The following is a 13,569-nucleotide window of genomic DNA, read 5'->3' on the forward strand; positions in this document are numbered from 1 at the left end:
TGAGGATCAGGGTTCAAAGCCAGGCTGGATAGAAAGCTCCGTGAGACTCTTATCTCCAATGAAGCACAAACAAACAACAACAACAAAAACAAAAAGTGGAGCTCAAATGATAGCGCTCCAGCCTTGAGTTTAAAAGAAAGCTCTGAGTTCAAAAGCTGCCTCTCCTGGTTTCAAGAAGAGATGCAAGACTGCAAACTCATTCCACCCCATGATGGATCTCTGATAGAAGATGGGGAGCCTCACTACAGAGCGTACAGCCTTCTCTCTGAGAAAACCCCTCTGGGCTTCAAGGAACTCTGCTGGTCAAGTGTGAGGCTCTGGCATCAAATCCTAGGACTTCCATAAAAGAAGGCAGAGCTCAGCATTGGTGGCTCACGCCTATAATCCTCAGGTCACAGCTCAATGCCTCCGCCAGGCAGGAAAGTCTGTGAGACTCTTATCTCCAGTGAACCACCAGGACATCAGAAGTGGCACTGTGGCTCAAAGTGGTAGAGCACTAGCCTTGAGTGAAAAAGCTCAGGGACAGCACCTAGCCCCTGAGTTCAAGCTCCACGACTAAAGAAAAAAAAAAGGTGAAGAAAGGATGGGAGAGGGACTGGGAGTTTGGCCTAGTGGTTAAAGTGCTTGCCTAGCATGCATGAAGACCCGGGTTCGATTCCTCGGTACCACATACATAGAAAAAAAGCCGGAAGTGGTGCTGAGGCTCAAGTGGTAGAGCTCTAGCCTTGAGAAAGTCCAAGGACAGTGCTCAGGCCCTGAGCTCAAGCTCAGGACTGGCAAAAAAAAAAAAAAAAAAAAAAGGATGGAAGGAAGGAAGAAACTACTGTTTAAAGAAAAAAAAAAAAAAGATTAAACCAGCTTGTGGCCCACACCTGTAATCCAATCTATTCAAGAGGCTGAGATCGGGGGATCTCACAGTTCAAAGCCAACCTGAGTAGGAAAGTCCAGGAAACTCTTATTTCCAATTAATCAGCAAAAAGCCCAGGAGTGGAACTGTGGCTCAAGTAGTAGGGCACCAGATAGGAGAGAACGAAGTCAAGCAAAGAGCATGGGGCCCTTGAGTTCAAGCCCAAGGGCCAGGACAAAGCCAAAAATCAAATAGAAAACTAACCTTGAGAGACGTTTATCTATAAGCTTTTGTGTAGATGAACACATGTCCTGTGTTTTCTATGTCCATGAGCACTGCAGCCCTGTCTGTAAATCTCCCTTCTTTCTGGGCTGCATGTCAGCTCATAGGAGCCTGAACCCATCCACCTGGAGGCGCCCATTCTCAAAAACTGCCTTCCAGTCACTATTCAAATACAGTCTCTCCAAAACCAGCGTAAAACCGGATATCCGGGGGAGAAAGGGAGGTGGAGGGGTAAGGGCCAACAAATATAAATACCAGCTCCAACTGGGGAGACAGAGGTTGTAAAAATTAATGAGAATAATTGTTGTGAATTCTTGCTTTAGAAAAAAAAAAACCTCACAAAAGTCCCACCCACCCCCCCCACAAAAAAAAAATCTTAATTATGTCTCTCTATTAGAGGTTCATTTCCTGGTCCTCACCAGAAAGCTCATACCTCATAAATATGAGATCCATTCACAATAATTTAGGCAGGAGGTAAATGCCTTTTGATGGAAACTTGGCTAATAGGAAGAGGGGGCGTGGGCTCTCTCGCTTGCTCACATACACAGACATTGTTGTCAGAGCAGGAGAGTGAATTCTCACGTGATCGCTTTTAGCACCTAAATATTTCTCAGGATCGCTCTGGGAGCTGTTGACAACTGTATTGAAAACTTTACAAAAACGTGTTTCACGGAGTGAATGTTGTCGCCGGGGGAAGAGTCGAGTTTTTAAATATCTTTTTTTTTTTTTTCAAGCTGTCAGCCATCTGGGGAAATAACGCTCCAATCCAGCTTGGAATGTCAAGCCGGGCTGAGCGAAGACGTCTAGCCAGTGGGAGCCATTTAGTATCCGGAGTGAAAGAAAAGTGTGGGGCCATGTACCTAGCTCTCTCTACCTTTTTCAACCCTGGGACACATGGCACTGAGCCCTTTGACCTCCCCCTCCAAAGCAATAAACATTGGTGGCTTAGATTATAGCAAATTCTCCTGGAATCATAGGGATATGTCATTGCTTCTGCTGTTCACTTATCCCAAGCAAAAAGGTTAGACAAATAGTCCCAGGATGGATGCCTTCTTGGGGGAAAGATCCAGCAAAACCACAAAGACTAACATAGGTAGTTGGGGTTTTTTTCTTTCTTTCTTTTCAACCACAGTAATAAAAAACTGGCTTTGAAACCTCAATCTCTTCCCCATTGTAAACTAGCCCAGGAGTGACACTTAGTGGGAAAGAGTTTTCTAGAGTCTTGAAAGTGTTGGATGAAGGGATCCTAAGAGTGAATTGTAATGAAGTAACTAATGATTGTCATCATTCTTGCAAGCACCCCAGCGTTCATTCTAGACCGGGCCGTGTATTATATATTTTTCCAAAGATGGGGAAGGGTCATAAATATCCTAATTTTACAGACAGGGAAGCTAAATTAAGTCTCTCTCTCTTTTTTTTTTTTTCAAGCCAAAGTCTGGATGGGAGCAAGAGAGCCTCTGATTCCAAGCAGTCGGGCTCACAGTCTACCCTTTCGCCCAGGTGAGAGAGAATAAGGACTCAGCGTGTTTCCACGCATGAAGTCACAGGTCTCAACACCCCGGCCAGGTGGGCCAATAAAGTGAGGAGGCTGGCTCCACAAATCACACACGACCCGGCTCGCTTATTTAAATCACACATCATATATCCAGGCGGGTGATGTCTGCAGGGCCCTTGAACTTGACTGGGAAAGTTCGTAGACTTGCTCCTTATACAGAGAATTCATGACTTGCTCTACAAGGAACAAGGTGAAAAAAAAAATCTAGGACAGAAAATTGTCCCCTGGAAGTGGCTATTTTATATATCCAGGATCAAGATGTACTGATACTCCTCATCAAACATTTAAAATGGGAAATACCTTTGGACAACTACTTAAAAGATAATTTAGGAAAAAAAATAAAAGAATAACACAGGGGTCGTTTAGTTGTTATTTGTTTGTGCCAGTCTTGTGGCCTGAGCGCTGTTCTTGAGCTTTCTCAAGGCTAGCGCTCTGCCACTTGAGTCACTGCACCACTTGTAGCTTTATCTGGGTATGTAGTACCAAGGAATTGAACCCAGGGCTTTGTGCATGCATGCTAGGCAAGCACTCTACTACTAGGCCAAAGTCCCACCACCACCCCCTTTTTGTTAGCCAGCTGAACTGTTTTATTTCTTTTATCTGCAGCTCAGCTGAGCTTTCTAACCCAAATAATGCAGACAAAAATATTCATAATTCCCCTGAGTGAACATTTTGTGGCCCTCCAATGAGCAGAGAGAAATGCACACGTTCCGAGATGAGGTATTTCTATCCACATTTTGAAAGGCTGTGTTCAGCTTCCCCAAGGAGCAGGCAGTCTCTATGGCTCTAGTTCTCTCAGTAAATACATTGCAAAGTTTTCCAAAGTAGATTTGGCGCCAGGGGCTAATGGCTCACACCTCTGCAATCCTAGCTACTCAGGAGGCTGAGATTTGAAGATAGGGGGGTTCTAAGCCAGCCTGGGCAGAAAAGTCCCTCTGAGACTCTTGGTCTCCAATTAACCACTCAAAAACTGGAAGGGATGCTATGGCTCAAAGTGGTGGCGTGCTAGCCTTGAGCACAAAGAGGCTCAGGGACAGCGCCCAAGCCCTGAGTTCAAGCCCCACAACTGAAAAAAAAGTTGAGATAGGAAGCGAGATAGCTGTATGAGTTGCAGAAATAATTTTACTGGAATGTCCATGAACATATATCCTTCCAGAATCCAGGGTGAGCCAAATGCCAGCCGCTCACACTTGTCATGTTAACCACCCAGGAGGCTGAGCTCTGAGGACCATAGTTTGAAGCCAACCCAGACAGGAAAATCCATGGGACTCTTATATCTAAGTAAACAGCCAAAAGCCAAGAGTGGAGCTGTGGCTCAAGTGGTAGAGTAGTAGCTTTGCTCAAGAAAGGCTCAGGAATAGTGCCCAGGTTCTTAAGTGCAAGCCATGAGTTGAGAGAGAGAGACAGACAGAGAGAGAGGGAGAGAGAGAGGGAGAGAGAGGGAGGGAGAATATATAGAAATATGCGGGGTATGGTTCCATGGTGCACGCTTAGCATTTTTAAGAAGCTAAATACAATCCCAGCTTCCCCCACCCCAACAAATAATGTACTGTGCACAACAGAAAAGTCATGTTACATACGAAAATTACATTTCAACAGAACTCTAAACAGAGAACGAGAGAGGCAGTGAGAGCCAGAAACTACCCACAACTGCTGGTCTGACCACATAACACTGAGACCAACCCCTCCCACTAGGATCCAAACACTTATTTTGTTGTCGTGGTTGTTGTTTTCATATCTTCACCCTTCCTGTCCTTTCTCCACAAATCTGAAGTTCCTTGGAAGAATTTTTAAAAGACAAAAAGGCCCGGTTTATTTTGGGCCCCAGTGGTAGGTCTGGGTTGCTCTAAGCATCTATATTTGGGGACCTAGGTTGCTTTGTGGCTGTTTTCTGGGGTGACATCACCTCCACAGAGATAAACCCAGGTTTCCAGCAGCTTTGGAGGAGACTAACTTCCAGGAAGACACTCCCATGGACTTGAAATTGTTCTGCAACTCTTAGGCCATTGAGCTCCACTGGGGGAGACCAGTGGGGTTGAGAGGAAGGGGAGAGAGTGAAAATCCACCAGAAAAGGCTTCCTTCCCCTTTAAATGAGCAATGGCGCTGGGGAGGAGCCCTTGTGCTCCACAAGAGGGAAGGAGGCTTCTCCCCAGATCTTGGAAGGGACCATTCATCAAGGGACTGGCCTGGCCACTGACAACCTGCATTTGGAGATTACCTTTAATCAGGGCCTGGAAGGAGGGGGGGGGCCCTATCTGGGACAGACCTATGCACGGGGTGACCAGAGACCTTAGGGAGCTAAACTTGCCTGTGACCCTGTCTGCCAGGCTCTGCGATTTGGCTGGAAGGGGGAAAAGAGCCAGGTAAAGAAGAGAGGAGAGAATCCCTCACTTCTCCCCCACCCCACCCCCAAGCTGTCCCCCAAGTCTGGCGCAGCTGATCCCAAAAGGATAACTTACCCCCCACCTTTCACATGAAGGGGGGAGGGGGCATTAGCCCAACCAGAAGAGGTGACTCCTGGAGGAGAGGACCTGGCTGGCCAGACACCCCAGTTGGAGACAAGTTCAGTGACATTGTGTGTGTGTGTGTGTGTGTGTGTGTGTGTGTGTGTATGTCCACGCGCGTGCTATCTGTGAATACAGTGTGATCCTTAGACTAAAGCTGTGTTTCTGGCCAGCATGCTGAGATAGCCAGTGGGGCTATGGGTGGACTCAAACCACATACCCCTCCCCCGCTAAGCCAGAAACTTTTGGGGGGACCCTCCCCAAGTTCATAGGAACCAGCCAGTATCCCCAGGTGCTGGTCCTGGGTGCCCCATCTTATTACCTTGTGGTTCTGGTAAGATGTCACAGCAATAAATGCCGTCTCTGGGAAGACATGGGTACAGAAGGCTGTGTTCTTTGAACCAAATCCATTGTTCTCGTCTGCTTTCACGATATGTAATCGGGGCTGGTACTTGTGCATGGAATTTAGAATAATCTAAAAATAATAATCGTAGAGAAAAGGAGGTTGTAAGAAGAAGGAAAAAAATATTAAAACTCCCTTTGTTGTTTCCAGATACATCCCGGCCCCTCCCCCACCCCGACCCGGGCCACCCGACCCTGAGCCTCTAGAAAAACACTGGGTTTCCCCCCTCCTGTTTTGAAAAGGGAACAGCAATTTCGTCGAAAAGAAACATTTCAAAAATGACAATTTCCTACTTAAAAACAAAACAAAACAAAACAAAACACAAAAACCAAGAGTACTATTCCAGGAATCTACCCAAGCCACATACAGGGCAGTAAATCAAAATTCTTAATAAAGTTTGTTTAATAAATTAACTCGGCGCAGGGCATTTACCCGCCCTGAATGGGAGCGGAACAAGGAAGAAGTGGTGTCTGGAGAGCTCCGGACAGCAGTTTTGAGAATGAACAAGCTCAAATACACACACACCATACCCACCCATCGCCCCCCAACCAAAAGAAACCCTTTAAATGCTACAAGGAAAAAGCATTGGCAAAATGAATTAAAATCACCAGCTCCTTGAACAGTGCGCCGGCGCTAAGACTTGTGGGTGGACAGACTCAAGTCTTGGTGCACTGGAAGTGGAGCCACTAAAGAGGGATGGATTTTGGGGTGTGGGTGGGGGCATCTGGCCTCTTACCAACCGTGGGTCAGAACCCCCGCCTCCCCCCACCCCATCAAAGCTGGGGCTGCGCCGTCCATCTGGACACTGCGAGCTCCACCTTCCCCTACATTGTGCAGGACTTGCCATCACAATGACCAACTGGTTTGCAATGGCTGAATTTGCTGGGTCTTGGCTCTGTTACCATGGCAACAGTGATGATGAGGAGGAGGAGGAAGAGGAGGAAGAGGAGGAGGAGGAGGAAGAAGAAGAAGAAGAAGAAGAAGAGAAGGAGTAACAATTTTGGGCTGCCTATTTTTCCTGGAGTCACAACTCTACAGGTGAGAGCATCGACCCTCATTAACCCAGGTCTGTGGTCTCCATGGCACCTGAGTCTGGACGCTGGCTGGGTCTTGCGGATTTGTACCCACCCCGTGCATACATTGCTGCATTTTAGGGGTCCACACACCCTCCCCAAATCTTGCTTGCTGCCCCCGACCTAGCAACAAAACCCAAGCAGTGGATTTATTTGCATTAATGACCTGGGCTTCCCACACACACACACCCCAGTCTCTCAGAGGAGGAGAAACTGGTGGCTCTGAGCCCCCGACCCCAGCCGGTCTCTGGCTCTAATCTCAGGCCCAGACCCCGGCTGCCTTCCCGGCCCCGATAGCGACGCCGGCTGACCGGGGCTGTCTGGCGACAGAGAGACGCAGCGGGGCCCTTCGGGCCTCTACAGCCCGGGCCGGCCGCCCCACCATCCTCCCGGCTTAGCCAAATTGCTTTGACGGCTGGGGACAGCAAGGGGACATGAACGCGAGGGCGATCCAGTGAATCCTAATTTCATTAGGGCGGTTGTGGATTCAAGTTTGAGGTAGAGCTTCTCGCTCTGGGCTGCTCCGGGGTTACCCCCAAATTGGTGACCAAGTTCTGTACCCCTAAAGATACAGCAGAAAGCAAGCTAAGCCTGGCCGTGGATTCCCAGTCACCACTCAGGCATGGACACTCCAGAAGGTCAACAGCCCATCCCGGGGTACAGCGGGAACTTTGACCACGTCACCCTCTTTACTCTCTGATTTTGGGGGTAAAGACAGTTATACTCTCTGATTTTGGGGGTAAAGACAGTTATACACCCAAGCCTGGTAGCCAACAACACAAAAAAGAAAGAAAGAAAGAAAGAAAGAAAGAAAGAAAGAAAGAAAGAAAGAAAGAAAGAAAGAAAACCCAAGATCATTTTTGCAAAAATTAGAAACTGAGCAAGAAGGACAAGGTTTGTCATCCCTAGAAATCCTTCAGCCCCTCTTGGGTCCTCACTGGGGCAGGGCAACGATGGACTGGGTCCCCCACTCAGCTGCTGGAGGGCCCCACTGCCTCCCTCCCATCCCAGATCCTAGCGAGTTCAGAACTGAACTCGCCAGAGAGATTTTCTCACTCCAACCCAATTCCCACCCAAACTGGAGGTCTGGTGACCGTGTCTCTGGAGAGTCAAGCAGGTGGGACACAAAGAATTAGAGAGACAGCCTCAAGTCCCACTCCTCACACATTCCTGCCCCCCCACCCCTGCACGACTTCTCTTTAACAAAGACCCTGTTTTCCGGACTTAGACCTGCGTGCCAGAAACACACCAGAAGGGTTCTGAATGCAAAAGTTAGAGGATGACCCATTCTAATGAATTCTAATTCTAATGGAGAGATTTGGAGAAAGGAAAAGGAGGAGGTGGAGAGGAGGAGGAGGAGGAGGAGGAGGAGGAGGAGGAGGAGGAGTTCTGTTCTTTGTATTCCTTTGAAGTAGAGGGGAGATATCCTACTGAGAATCCACTAAAGCTGCTGCACCACGCCTGGGGTTGGGGTGCAGCACACTCTATATCCTGAAGGTAGATTAGGGAATCTACTAGACTCCTCTCTTAGAACTAATCTAGATACCAGGGCTTGCACCCAGTCTGTTTGCCTGCTGTGGGAATGGAGGGAGAGAGAAAGTTGGCTGGGAATAGCAAATCAGCACACAGATAATCAAACTAAAAAGGGGCACGGGTCCTGGGGTGCCCCTCTGTGGGCTCCCTGGCCACCTGCAGAGCGCCAGCCCAAGTCTGGGCTGGCCCCTCACCCCGTGCTTCCCACCACACAGCAGAACCTGGGTGGGAAGGTAAAGTAGACAGCAACTCAGTCCCTCCCCTTAGCTTGCTCACAACCCAGCCTAGACTGGCCGTGTAGCCCTGCAATCCAGGCCTGGAGGGAGCAGAACTGTGGGTACCGGCGACCTGATCAATTCCTGAGCAGGAAAATCTCCAGCCACCCGCAAAGACAGACCCAGAGTTAGACCACAAGAGAAGGGTGCTAGAGAGTGGAAGAAGCAGGGAGAGGAAAAGGAAGCTGGGAGTGGGGGGTAGGTGAATGAAAAGATGAGAGGAAAAGATAGATTCCTATGAAGAGAAGATGAAGAAATGGGGAGGAGGGAGGAAGGAAGAAAGCCAGGAGGGAGAGGGAGACAGAACAAACCAGGCTGCAGGCCGGGTACTCACATGTCCAAATGGATCCAGGTGGTTGTTCGTGAGCTTGAGTTTCTGGAAGGAGACCAGTTGCCGCATCCAGTGGGCCCCAGTGGCTGGCGAGTCAGGGTGTACATAGAGACGGCCCGGCATGGCAGGCTCAGCCTTACCAGTCACAGACCTAGGGCAGGGACAGATGTGACCATGGCTGAGAAGAGACTGGAAGCAATCTGAGCCGCCTTCTCCTTTATGTATCAAATTCCTGGTTGTCCCAGGACCCATTACCCCTGGCTGCCCGCTGTCCACACTACACCAGAGTCTGAATGTGCAAAAAAAAAAAAACCTGGAAAACTCAGGTGTTTTCAAAAGGAGATTGTGGAAACAATGGACCCTCAAAATGGACTTCCCCACTCCTACCTTCTTAACTCGAGTGCCAAGAGGCTGGTTTTGCATTTGCATTTGAAAAAGAAAGAGAAAATAAAAGGCACCCTCAAAGCAGGTAACTCATAAAAAATAACTGTAAACGGTTTTATGCCTTTAGAAATATATCCAGCGCTTGGTAACAACACCCTTTTCTAAAAAAAAAATAATAATAAATGCACACAGCTCAGGCTTACGGCTGTCAGGCCGGATTGCCTCCGAGTCTGTTTTTTGGTCTGCAGTGTAGGAATGGCGGCTATTCTTTAATCTCAGAGTGGTCAGCTGGATACAACAGGATAGGCAGGCATCCACTTCTGGCCCATAGTAGGCCTTCAAATCATATTTTGTGTTGGGTCAATGGAGGAAGGAGGAAGTGGGAGGGCCTCGGGCATTCCCCCCTCCCCAGCACTCGACTCCATACCTACCATTTATTGTCTGCAAACTTGTATCTGTGGTCATCGGCAGGCACAATATCCATGAGGAGGATGTATTTGGTTTTGGGGTTAAGGCCCGTCACCTTCACTTTATAACTGGGGAACATTCGCCTGAGCAAGAGAGGGAGGAGAGGGTGGGAAGAATGTGGAGGGTCGGGAGATGCACTCCTGAAGAGCATCTTCCTACATTTTCCTCAGGGAAAAGGGGAGACAACGCACAAGAAACAACCGGTGCCCTGAGCCATCTAGAAACAAGAATTGGCCCCAGTCCACTCTCTCTGAGATCCACCCCGGGTTTTCCCTGAAGTTGTGGGAGGAGGAACGCAAAGTTGGGGGGGGGGATGAGGAGGAGGTGAGCTCAAGACAGAGAGAGAGAGGGGGGGCGGGAGAGACCGAATTTGTAGGTACCTCTGAGGAAAAGAGAATCGAGGGGACTGCAGCTCACACAGGCCTGGTTTGGGGGAAGTCCTGAAAGCCCCCCCACCATCCCCACCAACACACACACACACACACTTTTAATTCCTACTGAGTTCTTCTCGGAGCCCACCACCTACAAGTTCCAGGCAGAGGAGGCTTCTTGCCCCTCAGAGGCAAAGTTGTCCCCCTTTGTCATTCCAGTCAACTGCTTCAGCTGACCCTGGACGCCGCTGGGTGAGCTCCCCACAGAGGGGGCGCCCCGGCTCTCCCGAAATGGAAGGGTTTATAGACTTGGTTTGGTGTGGTTGTCTCTTGCAGGGGAATTTACTCCTAGATGCCCGTGTTTTCTCCTCCGAGCCCCCATCCCACCCCCAACACTTCCTTGAATAACCTGTTGACCCTCCACAAAGAAAGGGCAGACCCATCCAAATTCAGTTTTAGATAGAGCTGAGGCCTGATGAGGGGTCCGGGAGACAGAAATCTCAGGATCCTGCAACTGGGGACAGTGCTCCCCAAAAAGCAAGGCTGCTGGATGGACAAAAAGACCAGTGGTTGGATCCCAGTGGGGTTAACAACAGCAGGAAGGAGTGACTGGGGGTCTGGGAACTCCCCCCCCCCCATCCTGCCTGTACCCTGCTCAAGCTGCCTCCTACCCAAGGCTCAGGGCCTTCCCCGGCCTTTTATAGTTAAATCCCCTCAGCTAAGGCCACGGGAAAAGGCACCGGCCAGCGGGGTTGTTCCTTCTCCAGAGCGGGAATGAGAAAAGGACTCAAAATCCCTGGGTATAAACAGAACACCACCGTTTAGTTTGCTCCGACATTGGAGCTGAGCGGGGGAAGCTGACATTGTTTAATTTGAAATAATAATAAATGTCACTGTTGTCGGTTTATTGCAGAAAGCTTGGGCTGGAAAACCGGGTTTGGAGACAGCTCCTCCCTCCGGGTTCACACGCCGCCCGCCTACCCGGCCAGCAGCTAGGGCCTCAGCCGCTCTCGGGCGGCTCTGCTGAAACCTGGGGGTCCACGAGCCCCTCTGGGGGACCCGCACAGTAACAAGGAGAGGACTGGGGTTCCGTCCCCAGGCCTGGGCACACACAGGCTTCTCACAACCACGCACACTCACTGAGATCCAGATCTACGGGATTCTGCCGTCCACCACCTTGGCCCAGCCCTGCTAAGCTAAAACTCCCGCAAGCTCTGGGAGAGCGAGCCACTTGGCCAAGACCGCTGTGTTTACTGGCGGCGTCTGTGCGCACAGCACTGCTGGGCCCTGGTTCAGTTTCAAAGGCTTTGCCTGCTTTCTGGAAACCAGGAGATAGGTAGCGAAGAGATTCACGATCGGACAGATTTGAGCAGGAGGGTGAGACCCCGAAAGGACTCCTAGCTCCAGGACGGTCAATGAAAACGCAAGGCCCTTCTCCTCTGGGTCTCACCCCCACACACACACATACCTTCCCCTCTTCTCTCATACTGTTAAGCTATCCAGAATTGGGCCCCCATTATACGTATTTGGAGTTGAACAATTTCTCCTATCCTACTGAGCAAAACCAGTGAAAGAATTCTCTGTTCAACTCTCTCATAAAAGTCAAACGCTTTCTCTCCGTGTTGACTCTATTCTTTCTCCCTGTCCCCTCTCCTTTCTTCCTGTCTCTTCCCACTGGGGCCACCTTCTCCTTCCTCTCCCGTCCTTCCCAACACCTCACCTGCCGGCCTTGGTTATGATCATCTCCGTACCGACTTCGTGGAACTTCAGCCAGAGTTCTCTCTCGTGGAGAAACACCTTTATGCCTTCCATGCCCTGGAGAAGCCAAAAAAGAAAAACCACTGTCAAGTTAAACTCCGCGCAAAACCTTCATGCGCCCCCATTCACTTCTCCTCCTCTGAGGCTGTAAGTTCGGGGTGGAAGGGTGGCTGAAGCCATTTATTGCAAAGCCGTCTGGACTCTGGAGAGAGACCGTGCTCCAGCCCTAGTGCATTTCCAACATTTTTTGAGCCCATGTAGCTGGCTACCCGTGACCACCACCACATCACCCACGCGTGGAGAGCTTGCTACCTCTCTCCAGCCATGCTGTGCCTAGAATGATCGAGGAGGTGGGAGGGGAAGAGAATGCCCAACTCCAATTCTCTCTTTTTTCTTCTTCCTCTAAGTAAATTAAACCTCCTGGAGCTAGAAAGCCTCACTCGGGATATTTTTCACCCAGGCATCCATCAGGATATCCGCTGGTGAAATATATATTTATCTATGTGTTTGGATGAGGACTGTGTATGTTTATTCTCAACCATGGTAGGTGCAAATATTAAACATACGAGTAATTTTACATTTAAAAAAATGTATGGTATGTTCCCACAGTCCCAGACCAAAATGAATTTCTCAAATTCTCTATCAAATGTTCCAGACCCTTCCCACATTGCATGGCAATCTGCGCACAAGGGCTTTGTTGATTAAGGGCATGGCTTGAAGCTTCTGGAAATGTTTGCTTTCAACCGCCAGCTATTTTACAAAACCCATGCCCCTTAAGAAAAAAAAATCAGATACAAAGTCTCATTTTGAAACAATTGGTGATTTCCTAGAATCTGGATTTGTTTTTCTTTAAAAGAAGGGGGGGAATATCTGTGTGTCCCAAACTACACAACACTTGAGGCTTCCTGCTTCTATAGAAATATGCATAGTTTCTGAAATCTGGGAGGGGAAAAATGCCAAGGGAATCTCCAAAAAAGGGTTTTAGCTTTGTGCATGTAATTCATATCGCTTTTGGATAAATCACCCTGCCTTATGTCCTGGGACTTTTATTTTAAAGTTGTCAGGGCTTTCAGGGAGGCACTGAAAGCACCCCAGTGTGTCCAGATCTGGGCACAGAGTGCCAGAAGTGTCTCCCCATCTCTCCCTCCTCTTTCCCTCCTCTCTCTCTCTCTCTCTCTCTCTCTCTCTCCTCTCTCTCTCTCTCTCTCTCTCTCTCTCTCTCTCTCTCTCTCTCTCTCTCTGTCCTTCTCCCATGAGCCTGCCTGCTCCAAGCCCAGGCCAGTACACCGCCCTCGGCCAGCGGGGTTGCACCAGCCGGCCAGGGTTGACTACAAGACAAATAGTTGTGCACGGGTGTGAGGCCGCACGGAGAAGGCCGGCAGAGGTGAGGGTAAGAAAGATCTAAAGAGGGGTCAAACCATCGCTCATGCCAGCCTGAGGCAGCCTCTGACCCGGCCCTTAATATGGTTCTCCGAGCCCAGTGAATGCTTAGTGCAGCGGGAAAGGAATTATCTGGGCCACTGTTAGCCGATTCCACCACAGAGATCGGATAATTGAGATTCCTCCCCAAATTCCAGCAGGATTTCAAAAAGGCTCCTCTCTGGAGAGATGGTCGTCATGAAATAAAGGGGGTTGAGATATACTGGTATTGGAGGTGGGGAGAAAGAAGGAAAGGGATCATAATGGGAGGTGGGATTTAGTTTCCCCACTCTGGGTGTCCCCTACAGGAAGGGGAACGTGGGACTTCCTTACCTGCTGGGTGAAGGCGGCCTGTGGGGAGGAGA

General features: G+C 49.4%; 1 protein-coding gene across 1 annotated transcript in view; it reads right to left on the reverse strand.

Annotated features, from left to right (window-relative positions):
* Positions 1-11,839, reverse strand: part of Tbx5 (T-box transcription factor 5) — a 33,661-nt gene extending 21,822 nt beyond the window's left edge. Inside the window, exons 1-4 of the mRNA XM_090320153.1 lie at positions 11,748-11,839; positions 9,620-9,739; positions 8,808-8,955; positions 5,512-5,664 (exon numbers count right to left, since the gene is read on the reverse strand). Coding sequence (XP_090176279.1) covers positions 5,512-5,664; positions 8,808-8,955; positions 9,620-9,739; positions 11,748-11,839 — 513 coding nt within the window. The remainder of the gene's footprint in view (positions 1-5,511; positions 5,665-8,807; positions 8,956-9,619; positions 9,740-11,747) is intronic.
* Between the last annotated feature and the right edge of the window lie 1,730 nt (positions 11,840-13,569).

Source organism: Megascapheus bottae, chromosome 28 (assembly GCF_031878675.1).
Source record: "Megascapheus bottae isolate mThoBot1 chromosome 28, mThoBot2.hap1, whole genome shotgun sequence".
Lineage (NCBI taxonomy): Eukaryota > Metazoa > Chordata > Mammalia > Rodentia > Geomyidae > Megascapheus > Megascapheus bottae.